Source organism: Artemia sp. Qi Xiang Cuo, chromosome 17, assembly GCF_049724085.1.
Source record: "Artemia sp. Qi Xiang Cuo chromosome 17, ASM4972408v1, whole genome shotgun sequence".
Lineage (NCBI taxonomy): Eukaryota > Metazoa > Arthropoda > Branchiopoda > Anostraca > Artemiidae > Artemia > Artemia sp. Qi Xiang Cuo.
The window spans coordinates 39,802,036-39,817,604 of NC_142810.1; the positions used below are offsets into that span (position 1 = coordinate 39,802,036).

The following is a 15,569-nucleotide window of genomic DNA, read 5'->3' on the forward strand; positions in this document are numbered from 1 at the left end:
CTTTGGTCCACCAATCATATAGTTTGAATCTTTGTATGATCTGGTTCAAATAAGATGTAGCTTGCCTGCTTTATCGCTAATAAGCTGTTGAGGTTTGGGGATTGGGGTTTTGGAGGGGCTACTACGGTTCTCTAATCATACAGAATACAAGTCTTTGTATGATTACAGTTTAAGTAGGATATTTCAGAGGAAGGCATGTTTGAAGTTTTTTGAGCCAGCATCAAATGTGACTATTTCTATGGGAGTATACTAAGTCACGAGTTTGCAAAAATGAATCCTGTAACCTGTTGTAGCTCAAACAAGAAATTCAACGGGTTCTCTACAAAGCTGATGGGGGACATGTGTGAGTGAGTGATGGTTATTTTCATGGGCAGAACGGGTGGTTGTAGGGCTAGCATGGAGTGGTCTTGCGCCTGATATTGTGTTTTACGCATAATCTGAACATCTCCTGAAGAGAATAATATGTTTTGTTTGCTTTTTTCAAATAAAAAAATTCGATTTATAATAGATTAAAATCCTGATGTCTTTTGGAGACACGCTTTATATCATCGTAAAAAGCAACCAGAGGCCGACACTTCCGTTAGCATTCGCTCTCTCTTTCCCTCTCTCTCTCTCTCTCTCTCTCTCTCTCTCTCTCTCTCTCTCTCTCTCTCTCTCTCTCTCTCTCTCTCTCTCTCTCTCTCTCTCTCTCTCTCTCTCTCTCTCTCTCTCTCTCTCCCTCTATCTCTCTTTTTCCCTCTCTCTCTCGCTCTCTCTCACTCATTCTCTGTTAGATCCATCTTATTATCTGTTTTTTTTTTCAATTTACCTGTTAATACACTGCAAGTATTCCAGCAGTTCATTCCGACTAATTTGGATTTTACCTCTTTTAGCTAACGCCAAAGTGCAAGCAAGCTCTGACAAGGATATTTATGGTAAGTTTTTTCTATTTGTATGACAAGTAGCCTGTGAAAAATACTGAAAGCTGATCAAGAGTGAATGTCTATTATGTACACTCCGTCTGTTCTAAATTAAAGCAAATCTCCAAAGGCTATTTTTAATGTGTGGTTTTCTTAGAATAATTTCTTAGTTAGGGCTAAAATAGCTTTTCTTTTGTAACTCGAGGGAATTTTTGGATAGGGAATGTGCTTTTCACTGCATTTATCAGAAAACTGTCTCAGAATCCTCCCCAAAAGCCCCGACAAAGTGGATCTCAGAGCTAAGCTTGACAAAAAGCAAAAATATATATTCAGTAACTATCTCTTATTTTCTTTTTTTTTGTGGGGGGGGGTGGGGTAACCAAATATTGCTCTACAAGCTTACTTTCATTCGATAAATCATAACTTTATTTTGTGATGTTTTAAATTCAATGGCTATGATTATTCCAAGGTCTTTTCTATGGAGGAGGGGGAGTAGGAAAGCAATGAGCTAGGGGACGCAGATGCCCCGTCATTATTCAGCCTTAGTTTTACTCTCATATAAGTTTGAGAATTTATCTAAGGGGAGGGGGGGCAATGAGTCCCCTCCCCAGCTAGCTGTGACCATTGAGCTAGCGATAAATTTTGCCGAACTAGGAGCCTCCTTTTTTTTAAATAAAATTCTGAAATGGAAATGACTAAGTCAGATCTTGGAGTTTGTAAGATAAGAAACCTGAAGTGGTATAACCAAGTTTTCAAAACTTCTATTGCACAGGCCTGTCTTGCAACTTAATTGTGTCTGAAGTACTTTAGTGTTTGGAATCTTGTTGCCTCTCCACATCAACAACAAACAGTAAACTAATAAACAACAAATAAATTAAACTTGCTGCGAAAATTCTGCTATTTGTGGGATTTGAGCCCCACAGTCTCCTGCGTATCAGCCATCTGTTGTACCACTCGACCAAGCATGTTAAATATATATCCAGCAGAGTGCACGTAAATGATAGATAATGAAGGTAGTAATTAATCAGTGGAACACCAATACTGGTAATATAAATTTTAGTATATTTCTTTATAATGCAGTCTACAACTTAATGGCTTATAGTTAATGAAGTCGTTGACAGTAAATACGTTAGATTATATATAGCCTGTGTGATCGTTGTTTTGTTTTTCTTTAAATATTGTTTTTAATTTAGCTTAATTCTTTTTTTTCTCCATTCATAAGGGCCGTGGAGCCGAAAATTTCAAGTTTTTTCCCTTTATTATTATTATTTTTTTGTCCACTGCTTTGTTTAAAATATCACTCCCTTTTTTCCTCATTTTTATTTTTTTTTTATTTCTTTTTTTATTTTTTATATTTTTGTATTTTTAAATTCTATAAATGGGTTTCTTCTTTATATTAGATATGGTGGATACTCGGGTTTTGTGTCACAAAGATTCTAAAAGACCCTGTGCCCATGAAAATTTGGAAATTTACGCCTAAAACATAGTTTGCGTGATTTCCAAATCCCAGCCCGTTGATAAAATCTTTCAATAGTCCTCATAGGAGTTTATTGCTGTTTTTTCTCCTTCAAAATCTCTTAGCATTAAACGCACGGAGGTTCGTTCATCCTGTTTCCCACGATTTATTTTGAGTATTTCTTTTACATTTAAGAGGTTCAAAACAGGTTACAAAAAGCAATCCTTGATATGAAAAAAAAACGAAAAAGTTACCCAGAATCCTAACTGAGGTGGAGTCGTAATCAATAGTGATTTCATGTTTCCACGGACATAAACACAGAAGCAGAATGGCCTTTTCTTCTTCTTCGAATGCCTATCGGTGCGTACGCTAAAGGAGTAGGGCTGTTCCGAGCTGTTCTGTTCAACCGTTGAGACGGCTGTTCTAGCTCCTAGTATGTTAAGCAACAATAACATTTGTAGCTGGGGCATATGGGTCGTAGTAAATTAGTTTTTGTTTTCATGACGTTTATTATTTGTTGCAACATGGATCTTTTCTTTTGTAGAGAAAAGGCCCGAAGGAATTTTTGGATGCTTTTGTTCTGGAATTACTGTTTCGAAATTGTTTAACGGTATAAATCAATTACACAAAACTTTATTTATGTCGACAAGTTGTTTTTTTTTTTTGTAAATGCTTAAGAAAAAGATAAAATCCAAACCTATCAAAGCCAACGATGGGTGTTCTTCCTTAACAAAGCGTAACAATGCGCTTGATAAGTGGATGATTTAAATTGCGAAAATATGGATGTGTAGGATATTCTTCAACTTTCTTTGGGATTTCTCTATCTGTACAAAATGAGATGTTATTTTACCAAAAGGAAAACCAAATATTACCCTACTATTCATCTCAGATGTTAAAATTGACTTTCCCTTTGATGCATCCAGTTTTCAATCCTGACTCCGACCGCGCAATCATAAAAACTTAGTTCACAATTGATGGGAGCTCAACTTGCCAGATGGACAGATGGAACGGACAGGGAAGTAACAAGGGGATGGCCTCGGGTCCCGGCCCTTCCCCCAGAATCCAAAATTTCCGGGCACTTTTTAGTGAAATTATCTAATGAAAGTGTTTTTTTTATCCCCCTCCCTCCCCCCTCCCGTTCGCAAAAATTCCTGCATACTTGGTTTTGTACCTGTTACTGTGGTCTTCCATAATTCCTTTTTATTTCGTGCATGCTTGACTGTTTTCCTACTCATGCATTATTCAGCCCAAAAAAAGTTTATAGAAAAAGAACCAGGTTTGAATTCAGAGTTGAGAAATTGGGCTCTTCGTTTTGGAGCTCATCGACATAACTTCGAGATACACGGACAAAAAATGAGTTGAAGAAATAAGTCACAAATTAAAACATACTCGCACATTTCAAAAGACGTGGTTTAAGTAAGAAAAATAATAGCATGAGATTTGCTGGCACAATGATTTGATGTGTGATTATGTCTTTTCGAATAATCGCTTTTACAACATGTGATATTTTCTTTCAATTTGAATGTATATTTGCAAAAATTTCTAATCCTTTTTTTGGCTGAGCAAATCTCAATCTTTATTCATACGAGACTATGCTTGTATCCCCTCGTGTACCTTTGACTCGCTGATGCCCCTTGCACAAGCACCATGGCAGTGTAAGAGAAAGCACAACTAAATAATTACCCAAGTGTTCCTTGTTCATCACAAACAGAGCATGCTGCACACTTGATTAAAAATCTTAAATTCGAAAACTAAGCTTTGATTTTTAACACGCAACAAAGTGATATCCAATGTATCAATCAGCTAAATGCAGTGAAGTCTAAAAGCTAACTGGGTTAGATGCAATTATCAAGTGGTTGCATTGGTCGCACTCAGAAAAGTGTTCAATTAATAGCTAGCAACATTTTAGCGTAAAGAGTGGGTTTTTAGCGTGGGGGACTATGGGGTTGGCTCCTTTCAAGTACGGGATAGTATCAGTGCATGTGAGTAGGTAAAACAGCACCTAATAAGAATGGTAACAATTAATCCATACAATACAGAAGCAAAGTTAAATAACTGGTTTTGCCTGCTTCGAACACCTTAAGGGGCGTTTACCTGCAGGACCAGCAAGACTGCCTAAACATGCATGTTATGTATGTTATGTTATGTAAACATGCATGTTATGTAAACATGTAAAACAGTTCCGATACACTGCATGTAGCCTATATGAAAAGAATCGGCTATACCAGGACTTCTTCTTCCTCTTAAAATAATAAATATGAGCAATTCGACTATTGAAATGACTGCTGATCCATAAGTGTATGAGAAGATCAATTTTATCTATATTATACACATCAGGAAATGTCATAAAAAGAGCGAAGCAATTTCTACAATGAAAGAGGAAAGTCTGAAAAAAAAGTCGGCAATTGACAGTGAAAAGAAAAGACTGCCCAAGTAAGGCCCAACTATTAAACATTGCATAAATGAATAATTTAAGGGAAAATGAGAAAAACCAAGCAATAATATAAATAATAGTTCCAGCCGGCCAGGCTGCCAAAAAAAGTAGCCATAAAGTTGAATAGACCTATTTAAAAAAAAAAATAACTTGTCTCATTTTATCCGATTGCCTCAACAGAGCCTTGATGGATTTTGGGCTTTAGATTGTAGTTTTATTTATTGTGCCTGGGTCGTTCTGAATGTCATTGGGAAATAATTTCACTTAGACCTACAGTACCTTTTTTTTCATTTTTTGTTTATATTTTCTTCTTTTTTACGTTACGGCTAAAAGATTTGTGTACTATTTTTTTGTACAATTTGTGTACTGGTCGTACTATTTTTATGTATTTTTTCTCGAGGTATTTGATATGGACAACGATATGGTATTAAACGATGAGGAGCTGAATGCGTTTCAACATCGATGTTTTGGAGCCTCCTTAAATCCGCAAGCTCTGGATGATGTTCGAAATGTTGTCAGAAACCAAACAAACGATGGGGTTAAAGATGGAGGAATTACTTTAAAAGGTGTGGTTAAAATTGGATTATAAAACTGATTAATTACTTCACAGCTTACTTACTTGTGTCCAGTCTATTCTTATGGGACGTCCTGGGTCTTCTCCTCTGATAGGATATGAACCGGTGGTACTGCTACTAACAACTCGTCGCAGCACGAATCTACTTGAGGCTAACACAGCTATGCACGCTTGTCTTTCACTCCAATATGATTAAGAATTATCCTTACACCCTCCTCTAGACTTTCAGTTTCGTTTAAGTATGAGCGAGAGCTTGATGTGGTGATGAGTCATGCGTATTTCGTGCCAGTTGAAGGACGTTTTAGCAGTTTAAGCAGTTTAGACGTTTTAGCAGTTTAAGTCATGCATATTTCGTGCCAGTTGAAAGACGTTTTAGCAGTTTAAGGTTTAGCAGTTTAGACGTTTTAGCAGTTTAAGTCATGCGTATTTCGTGCCAGTTGAAGGAAGTTTTAGCAGTTTATGCAGTATAGACGTTTAGGCAGTTTAAGTCATGTGTATTTTGTGCCAGTTGAAGGACGTTTTAGCAGTTTAAGTTTTAGCAGTTTAAGCAGTTTAGAGGTTTTAGCAGTTTAAGTCATGCGTATTTCGTGCCAGTTGAAGAACGTTTTTGCAGTTTAAGTTTCCAGTCTATTATTTGACAAAAGTGACAATGATTTGGTCTAAGAGGAAATGATCAAATTAATTGACTCAATGCAGTATTTTTTTTAATTGGAATTCAAATATTGTCCAGGCATACTCAAAGAGTGCGTTTCTGTTTCTAAAATTCAATGGGTGTTTATGTTACCAAAGGGTATGCAGAAATCAGACCTTGTTGATACAAACGCAACAAAAATAATATAAGTGCATACAGACCAGTGTCATATATTGATTGGACCTCTTTCTCGCTTTCTGCCTTGAAATTATCTTTCGATTCTGCCCTAAGACCATGAAATTTCGTTTGATTATTATAAAATCCATTGGGAAGCAGAGGTGCGAAGAAAATGCTCAAGGGGAATAAGTTTCTTTTGAGGTAGCTTATAAACTTGCTAGGTATTATCATATTCTTTATGTAATTCCAAACGATGACACTTTTTAACTGTAGTAGAGGAGCAATTTGATAGCTTCTTCCTTTTTTGTCTCAATTATAAGACTTGATAGCGAAGCGGTAAGACCGCTTGCCTGTGGCCGTGGTAACATAGGTTCGAATCTTAGAAAAGATTCTTAACTGGTTCCAGTTGGAAATAAAGAGGGCATAGTAGTTAGAAATGTAAAGTGCACAAATGTTTGCAAACAAATAAATGCAGTTTCATGATATTAGAGTCGGAAGACTGAAATGTCAAGAATAATAAATATAATCTTTTTAACTCGTTTACAAATGGACTAAAAAGCAGAAAATAATTTTATTTGATAATCTATGTTTAGACAGTACTAAGGGTATACCATCAAACAGGAGAAACACATCTCAGTAAATTTACAAGCTGTCTCAAAGTTTCCCTTGGAAAGTATTTTTCTTTGCACCCCTTTCTTTCTATGAACTATAATCGAAAAATTAAAGACTTAATAATTTTTTTTTTAATCCTGGTTGACCTTTCACATAATAAAAACGAAAGTTTATAGTCTCAGAGTGGAATCAGAAAATAATCCCAATGGAGAAATTGAAGAAGTGGCCTGGTCAACAAAGAACACGGATCTGTACGCGTTTATATCATTTTTATCAATAAGGTCGTATTTCTGCATATCTTTTGTTAACAAAATCATCAATTGAATTTTGTAAAACCGAATCCCGTTCTTCGAGCATGCCTAAACAATGTTTAAACATCAACCGTCATTTTTTTTACTTTTGTAAAGGACAGTGGGGCCAATTGGGGGGGGGGAGTATTTGCCTTCCCCTAGATTTTTTACCCCCCCCCCCCCCCTTGATGTCTAAAAATGCCCCATTTTTAATATTTTCACCCCTTTTTTACCCTTTTTAGTATTTTTACTCTTTTTGGTATTTTCGTTAGAAAAAAAAAACAAAAATAAATCCCACTCTCCAAGATTTTGCAAAAATATGTTTTTTCCTAGCCTCTTCCTAGCTAATTTATCTAGTATAGGCTGCCTCTCCGTAGTAGCATAATCTTTGTAGGCATGAATATATAATGAGTCGGGGGGTAATAGGCTTGAAATTGTCGGTGCAGGATTTCGACTCTTCTTGTTAGAAGAGCATCGCCAAGTTTTGAAAATCATGTTGTGACCATGATTGCACTAAGCCTCTATTCATACTGGAGGTCCCAGTGACTTCTTGCAGCCCGGTTCTAAGCCGGCTGAAGTGCTTCTGGGTGGACTTGAGAAGATGTCTTGGATCCCATCCTGCACTGGTTCTGGAGCATTTGCTTTTCCCGAGCTAAAAATAATATCAATGATTTAAAGAATATCAAAATTGCAACTTGGATGTTACGACGTTAAAAAATAACTATCGTATCGAAATTTTGACTGACGAATTCAGACGCTTCGAAGTGGACTTGTTGTGAGTTTCAGAAATTCATATCCCAGGGGTAAAAACAAGAAATTAAGCGATATAGAATTTATTTACTCTGGCAGGAAGGATGGGGTACATAGACAGGGAGTTTGGCTTATGATGAATAATAAAGCGGCTAAGTCTTGTGTAGGTTGTGAAGGTATTAATAATAGAATGCTACCCGCTCATTCTATGACTAAAAAGTGCAGGGTATCATTTATAGTAGTATATGTCCCTGCAAAACGGACTGACGGAGATATTAGTGACTCAGATGGCTTTATCTTACAGTCAGAAGAACAAATAGATAGGACCTGAGGTAAAAAATATAGTGTTTTTATTTGGAGATTTTAACGCTCAGGTCGTTAGAAATAGGAACAGATGTTACCCTAGCCTAGGTAAATTTGATGTTGAAAAGAAAACAGTAATGGCTACAGACTGCTGCAATTTTGTAGGTGCTGTTATTAATGTTAAAAGTAAAGATCACCATCTAGCAGTGTCTATGGCTAATTCAAAGCTGAAATCTGAAGGGTAACTAGCTTCCGGGAAACTATGACGTTGGTAGAATCCAGGATGAGAGTTTGAGAGAAACATTTCAGGAAGAGTTGAATACTAAACTGTAGGGTTTAAAATTTGACAAAGTAGAAGATGGATAGAGTGATTTTTGGAAAATAATTTGTGAAGTTGCTAATTGTGTCTTAGGGAACAAAGTTAGGACTGCAGCTAGGAATATTAGTGAAAAGCTTTATGTTTAATAGAAAGAAGAAGGGGCCTGTACAAGAATTATTTAAGTGATACATCATATGAAAACAAAATGAATGTAAAGAAAGTGGAGAAAGTATTAAAATATGAACTAAGGAGGTGTGAAGTGGAGGCCGTGGATAAAATTGCCAATGATCTGGAAGATGCAGCAAGACGGCATAATAGTAAAATATTGTACTGGCATGTTTTAAATTGAGAGGGAATAGTCGATCTGTACTTGTCCAAGAAAAAGATGGGAACGGGGCCACAATTAGTGATAAGGAAAGTATTAAAGAGAGATGGGCTGAACATTCTGAGAATGTGCCAAACCAGGATATAGTTACAAAAAAAGATATAGAGAAAAATGAAAACGTTTGTGACAACTTGAATGTGAAGGAAGATTTATTTTGTGAGAAAGAATTGGTTAGACTACCAAAAGGATTAAAAAAAAATAAGACACCAGGTGCTGATAATGTGGTAAATGAGTTTCTCAAATTTGGTGGTTATGGGGTTAGAAATAAGCTGCTGAAGATTATGAACATGATTTTTGAAAAGGGAGAAGGACCTAGCGATCAGAGGAAACCCTATAGCGTTGCCTATATTTAAGGCCATACGGCTCCAATGTTTTTTTTTTTTTTCCCAGAGGCACTTCATATAGAAGGGTGGTCGTATAAACTTCAAAGGAGGTTCATTCGATTGGAAATCGACTGTTCTAGTGCCCTTTTTAAGGGTCAAAAGTGATTGGTAGACAACTAACACCCCTTTCACGTCCACCATCTCCCCAAATACATCCAATCAAAATTTTGAGATAGCCATTTTGTTCAACGTAGATGAAAGTTTTGGAAATTATATCATTGAGCATGACCCCCCCCCCCCAAAGTCTTCAGGGCAAGGGTTATAAGTTGAAAATTCTGGAAATTAGGTCTTTGAGGATGATAACCTCCCCCCCCCCCACAGCCCTCAGGGCAATGATTGTAAGTTATGCCCTGGGAGCAAATAAGGTTTTTGTAGAAAGTGTTGTCGTAGAAACTTTAAAAGGGCTCATTCGATTGGAAATTGAAATGGCTAGTGCCCTTTTTAATAGTCGAAAGTGATTGGAAGGCAACTAACACCCCTTGCACCCACCATTTCCCCAAACATATCCAATCAAAATTTTGAGACAGCCATTTTGTTCAACGTAGTTGAAAGTTCTGGAAATTATATCTTTGAGCAGGACATTTCCCTACAGTCTTCAGGGTCAGGGTTATAAGTTATACCCTGGGGTATATATGGTTTTTATGTAAGGAATGCTTTTATAAGCTTCAGAGGGCTCATTTGACTGGAAACTGAAAGTTCTAGTTCACTTTTTAAGCGTCAAAAGATATCGGAGGGTAACCAGCCCCCCTCAAACCCTTTTTTCCCAAATGCTTCCGATAAAAAGTTTGAGACAGCTATATTGTTAAAAATACTTCAAAGATCATATAACAAAAACTTCGGTGTCGACACAACCCCCCAGGGCCCGGGGTCTGCGTTGTAAGCTATGCCCTGGGGGCATATGGGGTTCCTATGGAAGGGTTGCTCGTAAAAACTTCAGAGAGGGCTCATTTGATTGGAAATTGAAAGTTCTAGTTCAATTTTTGAGAGTCAAAAGAGATGGAGGGCAACTAGCCCCTCCCGCCCTCCACGCCTTTGGGTTGATTGGATGGATGAACCAATCCGATAAGAATTTGAGGTGACCTTTTGTTAAAAATAGATCATATAACAGAAACTCCGGTGCCGACACACCCCCCCCCCCCCCGGGCCCGGGGGCAGGCGTTGTTAGTTATGCCCTGGGGGCATATTTGGCTGTTATGGAAGGGATGCTCGTATAAACTTCAAAGAGGGCTCATTTGATTGGAAATTGAAAGTTCTAGTTCACTTTTTGACATTAAAAAGAAATCGGAGGGCACCTAGCCCACCCCCCTCCACGCCCTTTTTTCTTCAAACCCATCCGATAAGAACTTTGAGACAGCCATTGTTTTAAAATAGTTCTAAGACCATATAACGAAAACTCTGGGGTTGACACAGCCCCCCAGGGCCCGAGGGCAGTTATGTACCTGGTAAGTTGTCCCCTGGGGGAATATTTGGTTCTTATGGAAGGAATGCTCGTAAAAACTTCAGAGAGTGCTCATTTGATTGAAAACTGAATGTTCTAGTTCAATTTTCGAGAGTCAAAAGAGATTGGAGGGCAAATAGCCCCTCCCGTCCTCCACGCCTTTGGGTTTATCGGATGTATAAACCGATCCGATAGAAATTTGAAATGACCATTTTGTTAAAAATAGTTCAAACATCAGATATTAAAACCCCGGGGTCGACACAACCCCCCGGGGCCCAGGGACATGCCTAGTAAGTTACACTCTGGGGATATATATGGTTCTTCTAAAAGGGATGCTCTTGTATAACTTCAGAGAGGGTTCATTTGATTGAAAATTGAAAGTTCTAGTTTACTTTTAAAGAGTAAAAATAGACCGAAGGGCAATGAGCCCCTTCCTCACGCCCTTTTTTCCCAAACCCATCCGAAAAAAAGTTTTGAGATAGCCATTTTGTTAAAAAATAGTTCAAACATCAGTTAATGAAAACACCAAGGTTGACACATACCCATTTTTTCTTTGATATTGTTACTTTGATACCAGTTTTGATACTTTGATGAACATTTGATTTTTTTTTGATTTTTTTTTAAGTTTGATTTCGAAATAAAGACTTTTAAACAATTGAAACTTTTTGCAATCAAAAACGAACAAAAATTGATTTAAAAAAAACTTACCGAAAAATAAGTTTTTCAAAAAAAGTAAAGGCTATTTTAAACTTAAGCTCAGCAGATACAAATACCTGTTGAAATTCAAACTCAAAACACCAGAAATCACTATTAAAGAATAAATAAAACCCAAAAGAAACAGAAATTAAATAAACAGTCATAGCAAAAAACATACAACAAGTAATAATATAAATGAATAAATAGATCTTAAAGCGAGTAATGCTTAGATTGAATGTGAAAATCAAGCTTAAAACGAAAAAACATATTTTGCAATGAAACTTAAAACGAACAAAATTAAATAGACAATCAATGTAAACAGACATACAATAAATAATAATGTAAATAAACATATAAATCTCAAAACGAGGGACACGGAAATTGAATAGGAAATTCAAGCTTGAAACGAACAAAAATCACTACAAACAAGAGTTTGGGTATCGTCTCGTTCTCTCACTGTAAAAGTCTAAAACCTGCTGCGTCATTGGTGCTTTACTGAAAACTATATGCGTCTTGAACACTCTCGGCAACATCAAATTGAATATTTGATGTATAATGATATTAATTGTTGAAAGATCCATCAATTCAAGAATTTATTTCACTCTAATTTTATTTTTATTTTCAGTGCTATAAGAACAGGAAAAGAAAATATTTGTAATATAATTCGTCTTCAGGTAAACGCCAATGACGCACTAGGTTTTTGGTTTTATTTACAGTTAAGGAAGGGGACAGTATCCAAACTCTTGTTTGTAGTGAAACTATATTCGTCTTGAACAACTTTAGAAAGAGCTAATAAATTAGGCTGAATATTTGACGTATAATGATATTAATTGCTGAAAGCTCATCATTTCATAATTTTACTATAATCTTAATGTTTACTTTCAATATTAAATACAAAAGAAAATATTTGTAATAAAATTGGTTTTCAGTAAAGCGCCAATGACGCAGTAGGTTTTAGACTTTTACAGTGAGAGAAGGAGACGATACCCAAACTCTTGTTTGTAGTGATTTTTTTAGTTTCAAGATTGATTTGCATATTCAATTTAAGTTTCCCTCGTTTTAAGATTTATTTATTCATTTACATTAATATATATTGTATGTCTGTTTGCATTGATTGTTTATTTAATTTCTGTTCATTTTAAGTTTCATTTATGCTTCGATAGCAAAATATTTGTTTTCGTTTTAAGCTTGATTTTCATATTCAATCTTAACGTTACTCGCTTTAATATCTATTTATTCATTTATATTATTACTTGTTGTATGTTTTTTGCTATGATTGTTTATGTTCGTTTTGGGTTTGATTTATTCTTTAATGGTAATTTCTGGTGGTTTTGAGTTTGAATTTTAACAGGTATTTGTGTCTGCTGAACTTACGTTTAAAATGGCCTTTACTTTTCTTTGAAAAATTTATTTTTCTGAAAGTTTTTTTAATTAGTTTTAGGAAAACCCTCCATGTACAAGCAAGGTTATAAAAGTGAGTGTGGTAATTATACAGGCATTAGTTTGGTTTCCGTAGGTAGTAAATTATTTGGTATAATGATACTTTTTAGACTTACAGATGCTGTAGGCAAAGTTTTAAGGAAAGAAGAGTGAGGTCTTAGGAAGGGTAAAGAATCTGTCGACCAAATTTTCATTCTTAGATTAATAGTTGAGAAGTGCCTGTGTCATCAAAAACACCTTTATTCCTCAGCTTTATAGATTAAGAGCAAGCGTTTGATTCAGCTGATGGAAGAGATTTGGCGAAGGTCTTATCCTTGTATGATATACCAGATGAATACATGAAAATGATTAGTGCTATGTACGAGAATAACTCATGCTGCGGTGAAGGTAGGAAGTGAGGTTAGTAGCTGGTTTCGTATTAAATCAGGAGTTAAGTACGGCTGTGCTCTATCCCCATTTATATGGATCATTTTGGTAGACTGTGTCTTGAGGAGCACAACAAAGGCAGTGGGAGACCACGGAATCAAATGGGGAAGTAACACTTTCCTGGACTTAGATTATGCTGACGATTTAAGCATCCTAGATGAAAGTGTGAATGAATGAACTTTTAGAGGTTTTGCGAGTTCAGGGTGCTAGAATAGATTCGACAACGAATATCAAGAACACAAAGTCGCCAAGGCTAGGAATAAGTGAAGATGAAAAGGTGACGTTGGGTAAGGAAAAGATTGATCAAGTGGACAGCTTTACTTACCTTGGTATTATTATTAGTTAAGACGGTGGGTGCAGTGAGATTTTAAAAGTAGAATAGCCAAGGTCCAATATGTTTTTTCACAGTTAAAAAAGTTTAGAAGAATAGGAAGATAAGTCTGGGAACGAAGATTAGAATATTGGGAGCTACAATGATGACAGTTGTCAAATATGGCTTTGAAGTATGGGCGCTCCGAAAAACGGAGAAGGATTTGCTAGATACTTCCCAGAGAAATCGCCTACGGATTGCTTTGGGTACCCGACTAACTGACCGTATTTCAAACAGTAGGCTGTACGAAAAGTGTGCATAAATCCTGCTTTCTAGGGCTATAATGAGGGAAAGGCTGAAATGACTAAGGACACGTTCTGCGGATAAAGGATGACAGATTGCCAAAGATTGTTCGTTTTGGCCAACCGTCTTCGGATAAATGGAAAGCCGGTCGTTCTTGGCTGGGGTGGGAGGATGTCATAAGGAAAGATTTCAGGGAAACGGGAACTTGCTGGGAGGCCGTAAAAAGTGAGGCTTTGAATAGATAGGGACGAAGGAGGAGCGTGCGTAGCTGTGTTGGCCTCATGCAGCTTGGTGTTGCGGTGAGTTGTTAGTAGTAGTATGTTTGCCCCCCCCCCCTTAAATAAAGAAAATTCGTGAATTGGAGCGACTGGTAAGGGATCAGTTTTTGATAAAAGAAGAGTAGTTACTTGTGGTCATTAGAACGAAGATCAAATTCTTCGTTAGGAGAAAAAGGAATAGGTTTGCTTCAGTTATGCCCTTCAAAAGTTGAAAATATTGATTTTTATTCATAAGAAACCCTTACTTTGTAGCTCATTTGCCTGAAATAAAGATAAAAACATTAACTGAAAATTTGTCACAGTATTTTGGCATGAGGCATTCTGTTTCTCCTGATAATGCGCCTTTAGTAAAATTCAAATAAATGTATTTATTTTGATTATTTTGTATTTATTTTTTATTTTTTCCTTTATTTTTTATTTATTATTATGTTGTATATTCATTATATTATGTGTTTAATATATTATTATATTAAATTTATTTTTAGTTATTTGAGACTTTTGTTCTACTCTACCGCTAAAATTTATTTTTTTGCCATATATTAGAAAAACACCTGTTGCGTTTCCTGGTTATCACCAGGTTATCTGTGGAAAATAACTTACTTTGCAAAGGAAACATCTATATAAGGCAGGGTTTAGTGTACTTACGCCAAGGCCAAGAAAATGGAGTTGGATTCCTAGCTAGGTCATCGTCAAAACGTTTGTAAACGTTAATATATTGTTTAGAATTTTATATGTTGTAAAAAAATAGCGCAAATTAGTTGTGGCGTTAGCCGTGACTACGATAGCGATTTTTAATAAATGATTAATAAATATGATTGAAGGACAAAAAATGTGAAAATTGAGAGCTTAAATGAACATTGACTTTCAAGAGACTTAAGAGTCTTGCCGAGTAATAGAAAATAATACAACATTTTGACCTAAACAACCCAAAGTATTTTCCTAATTTAAATTAGTAAATGAGTCATATCTTCATTCTTAGTCAAAACAGTTATGATGTACATAGACAGAGTAATAGGTATTTATAAACCTCTTTCAAATTAAATGTGGTGTATGCTTCAAATGTGTCTCGGTTTATGACTTTCCAATGTGATTTCTTGCTTTCTGTTTAGTACGAGGAGAGTGCAAGACATAGTGAAATAACTTAAGCATAACAAACCGGTTCTTATTTCTATTAATTGCTTCTTGGATGGTGGCATTTTTCTCAGAGTTTAACTAAACTGTTGTCTTAGAATAATGTAGTTTTATCGAATATCTAAACGAATAGAACATTTTAGAATGCTCTGAAAAGCCAGGAAGAATCAAGTTTTTTTTCACTTCATCGATGTCAAGTAGAAACCCTCTGTGTATCTTTTTAAAATTTTTAGTTAAAGAAAATTTATAAGTTTCTATGGGCTTTAGGTTGTAATGAGTATAAGCTCTTGTTAGATAAACCCGTGTTGATGGTTCATCTCCGTGACTCAGCTAA

General features: G+C 36.0%; 1 protein-coding gene across 1 annotated transcript in view; it reads left to right on the forward strand.

Moving 5' to 3' along the window:
• Miro (mitochondrial Rho GTPase) overlaps window positions 1–15,569 on the forward strand; it is a 71,925-nt gene that overhangs the window by 32,482 nt on the left and 23,874 nt on the right. The window contains exons 5-6 of the mRNA XM_089103675.1: window positions 873–914; window positions 5,190–5,355. Coding sequence (XP_088959801.1) covers window positions 873–914; window positions 5,190–5,355 — 208 coding nt within the window. The remainder of the gene's footprint in view (window positions 1–872; window positions 915–5,189; window positions 5,356–15,569) is intronic.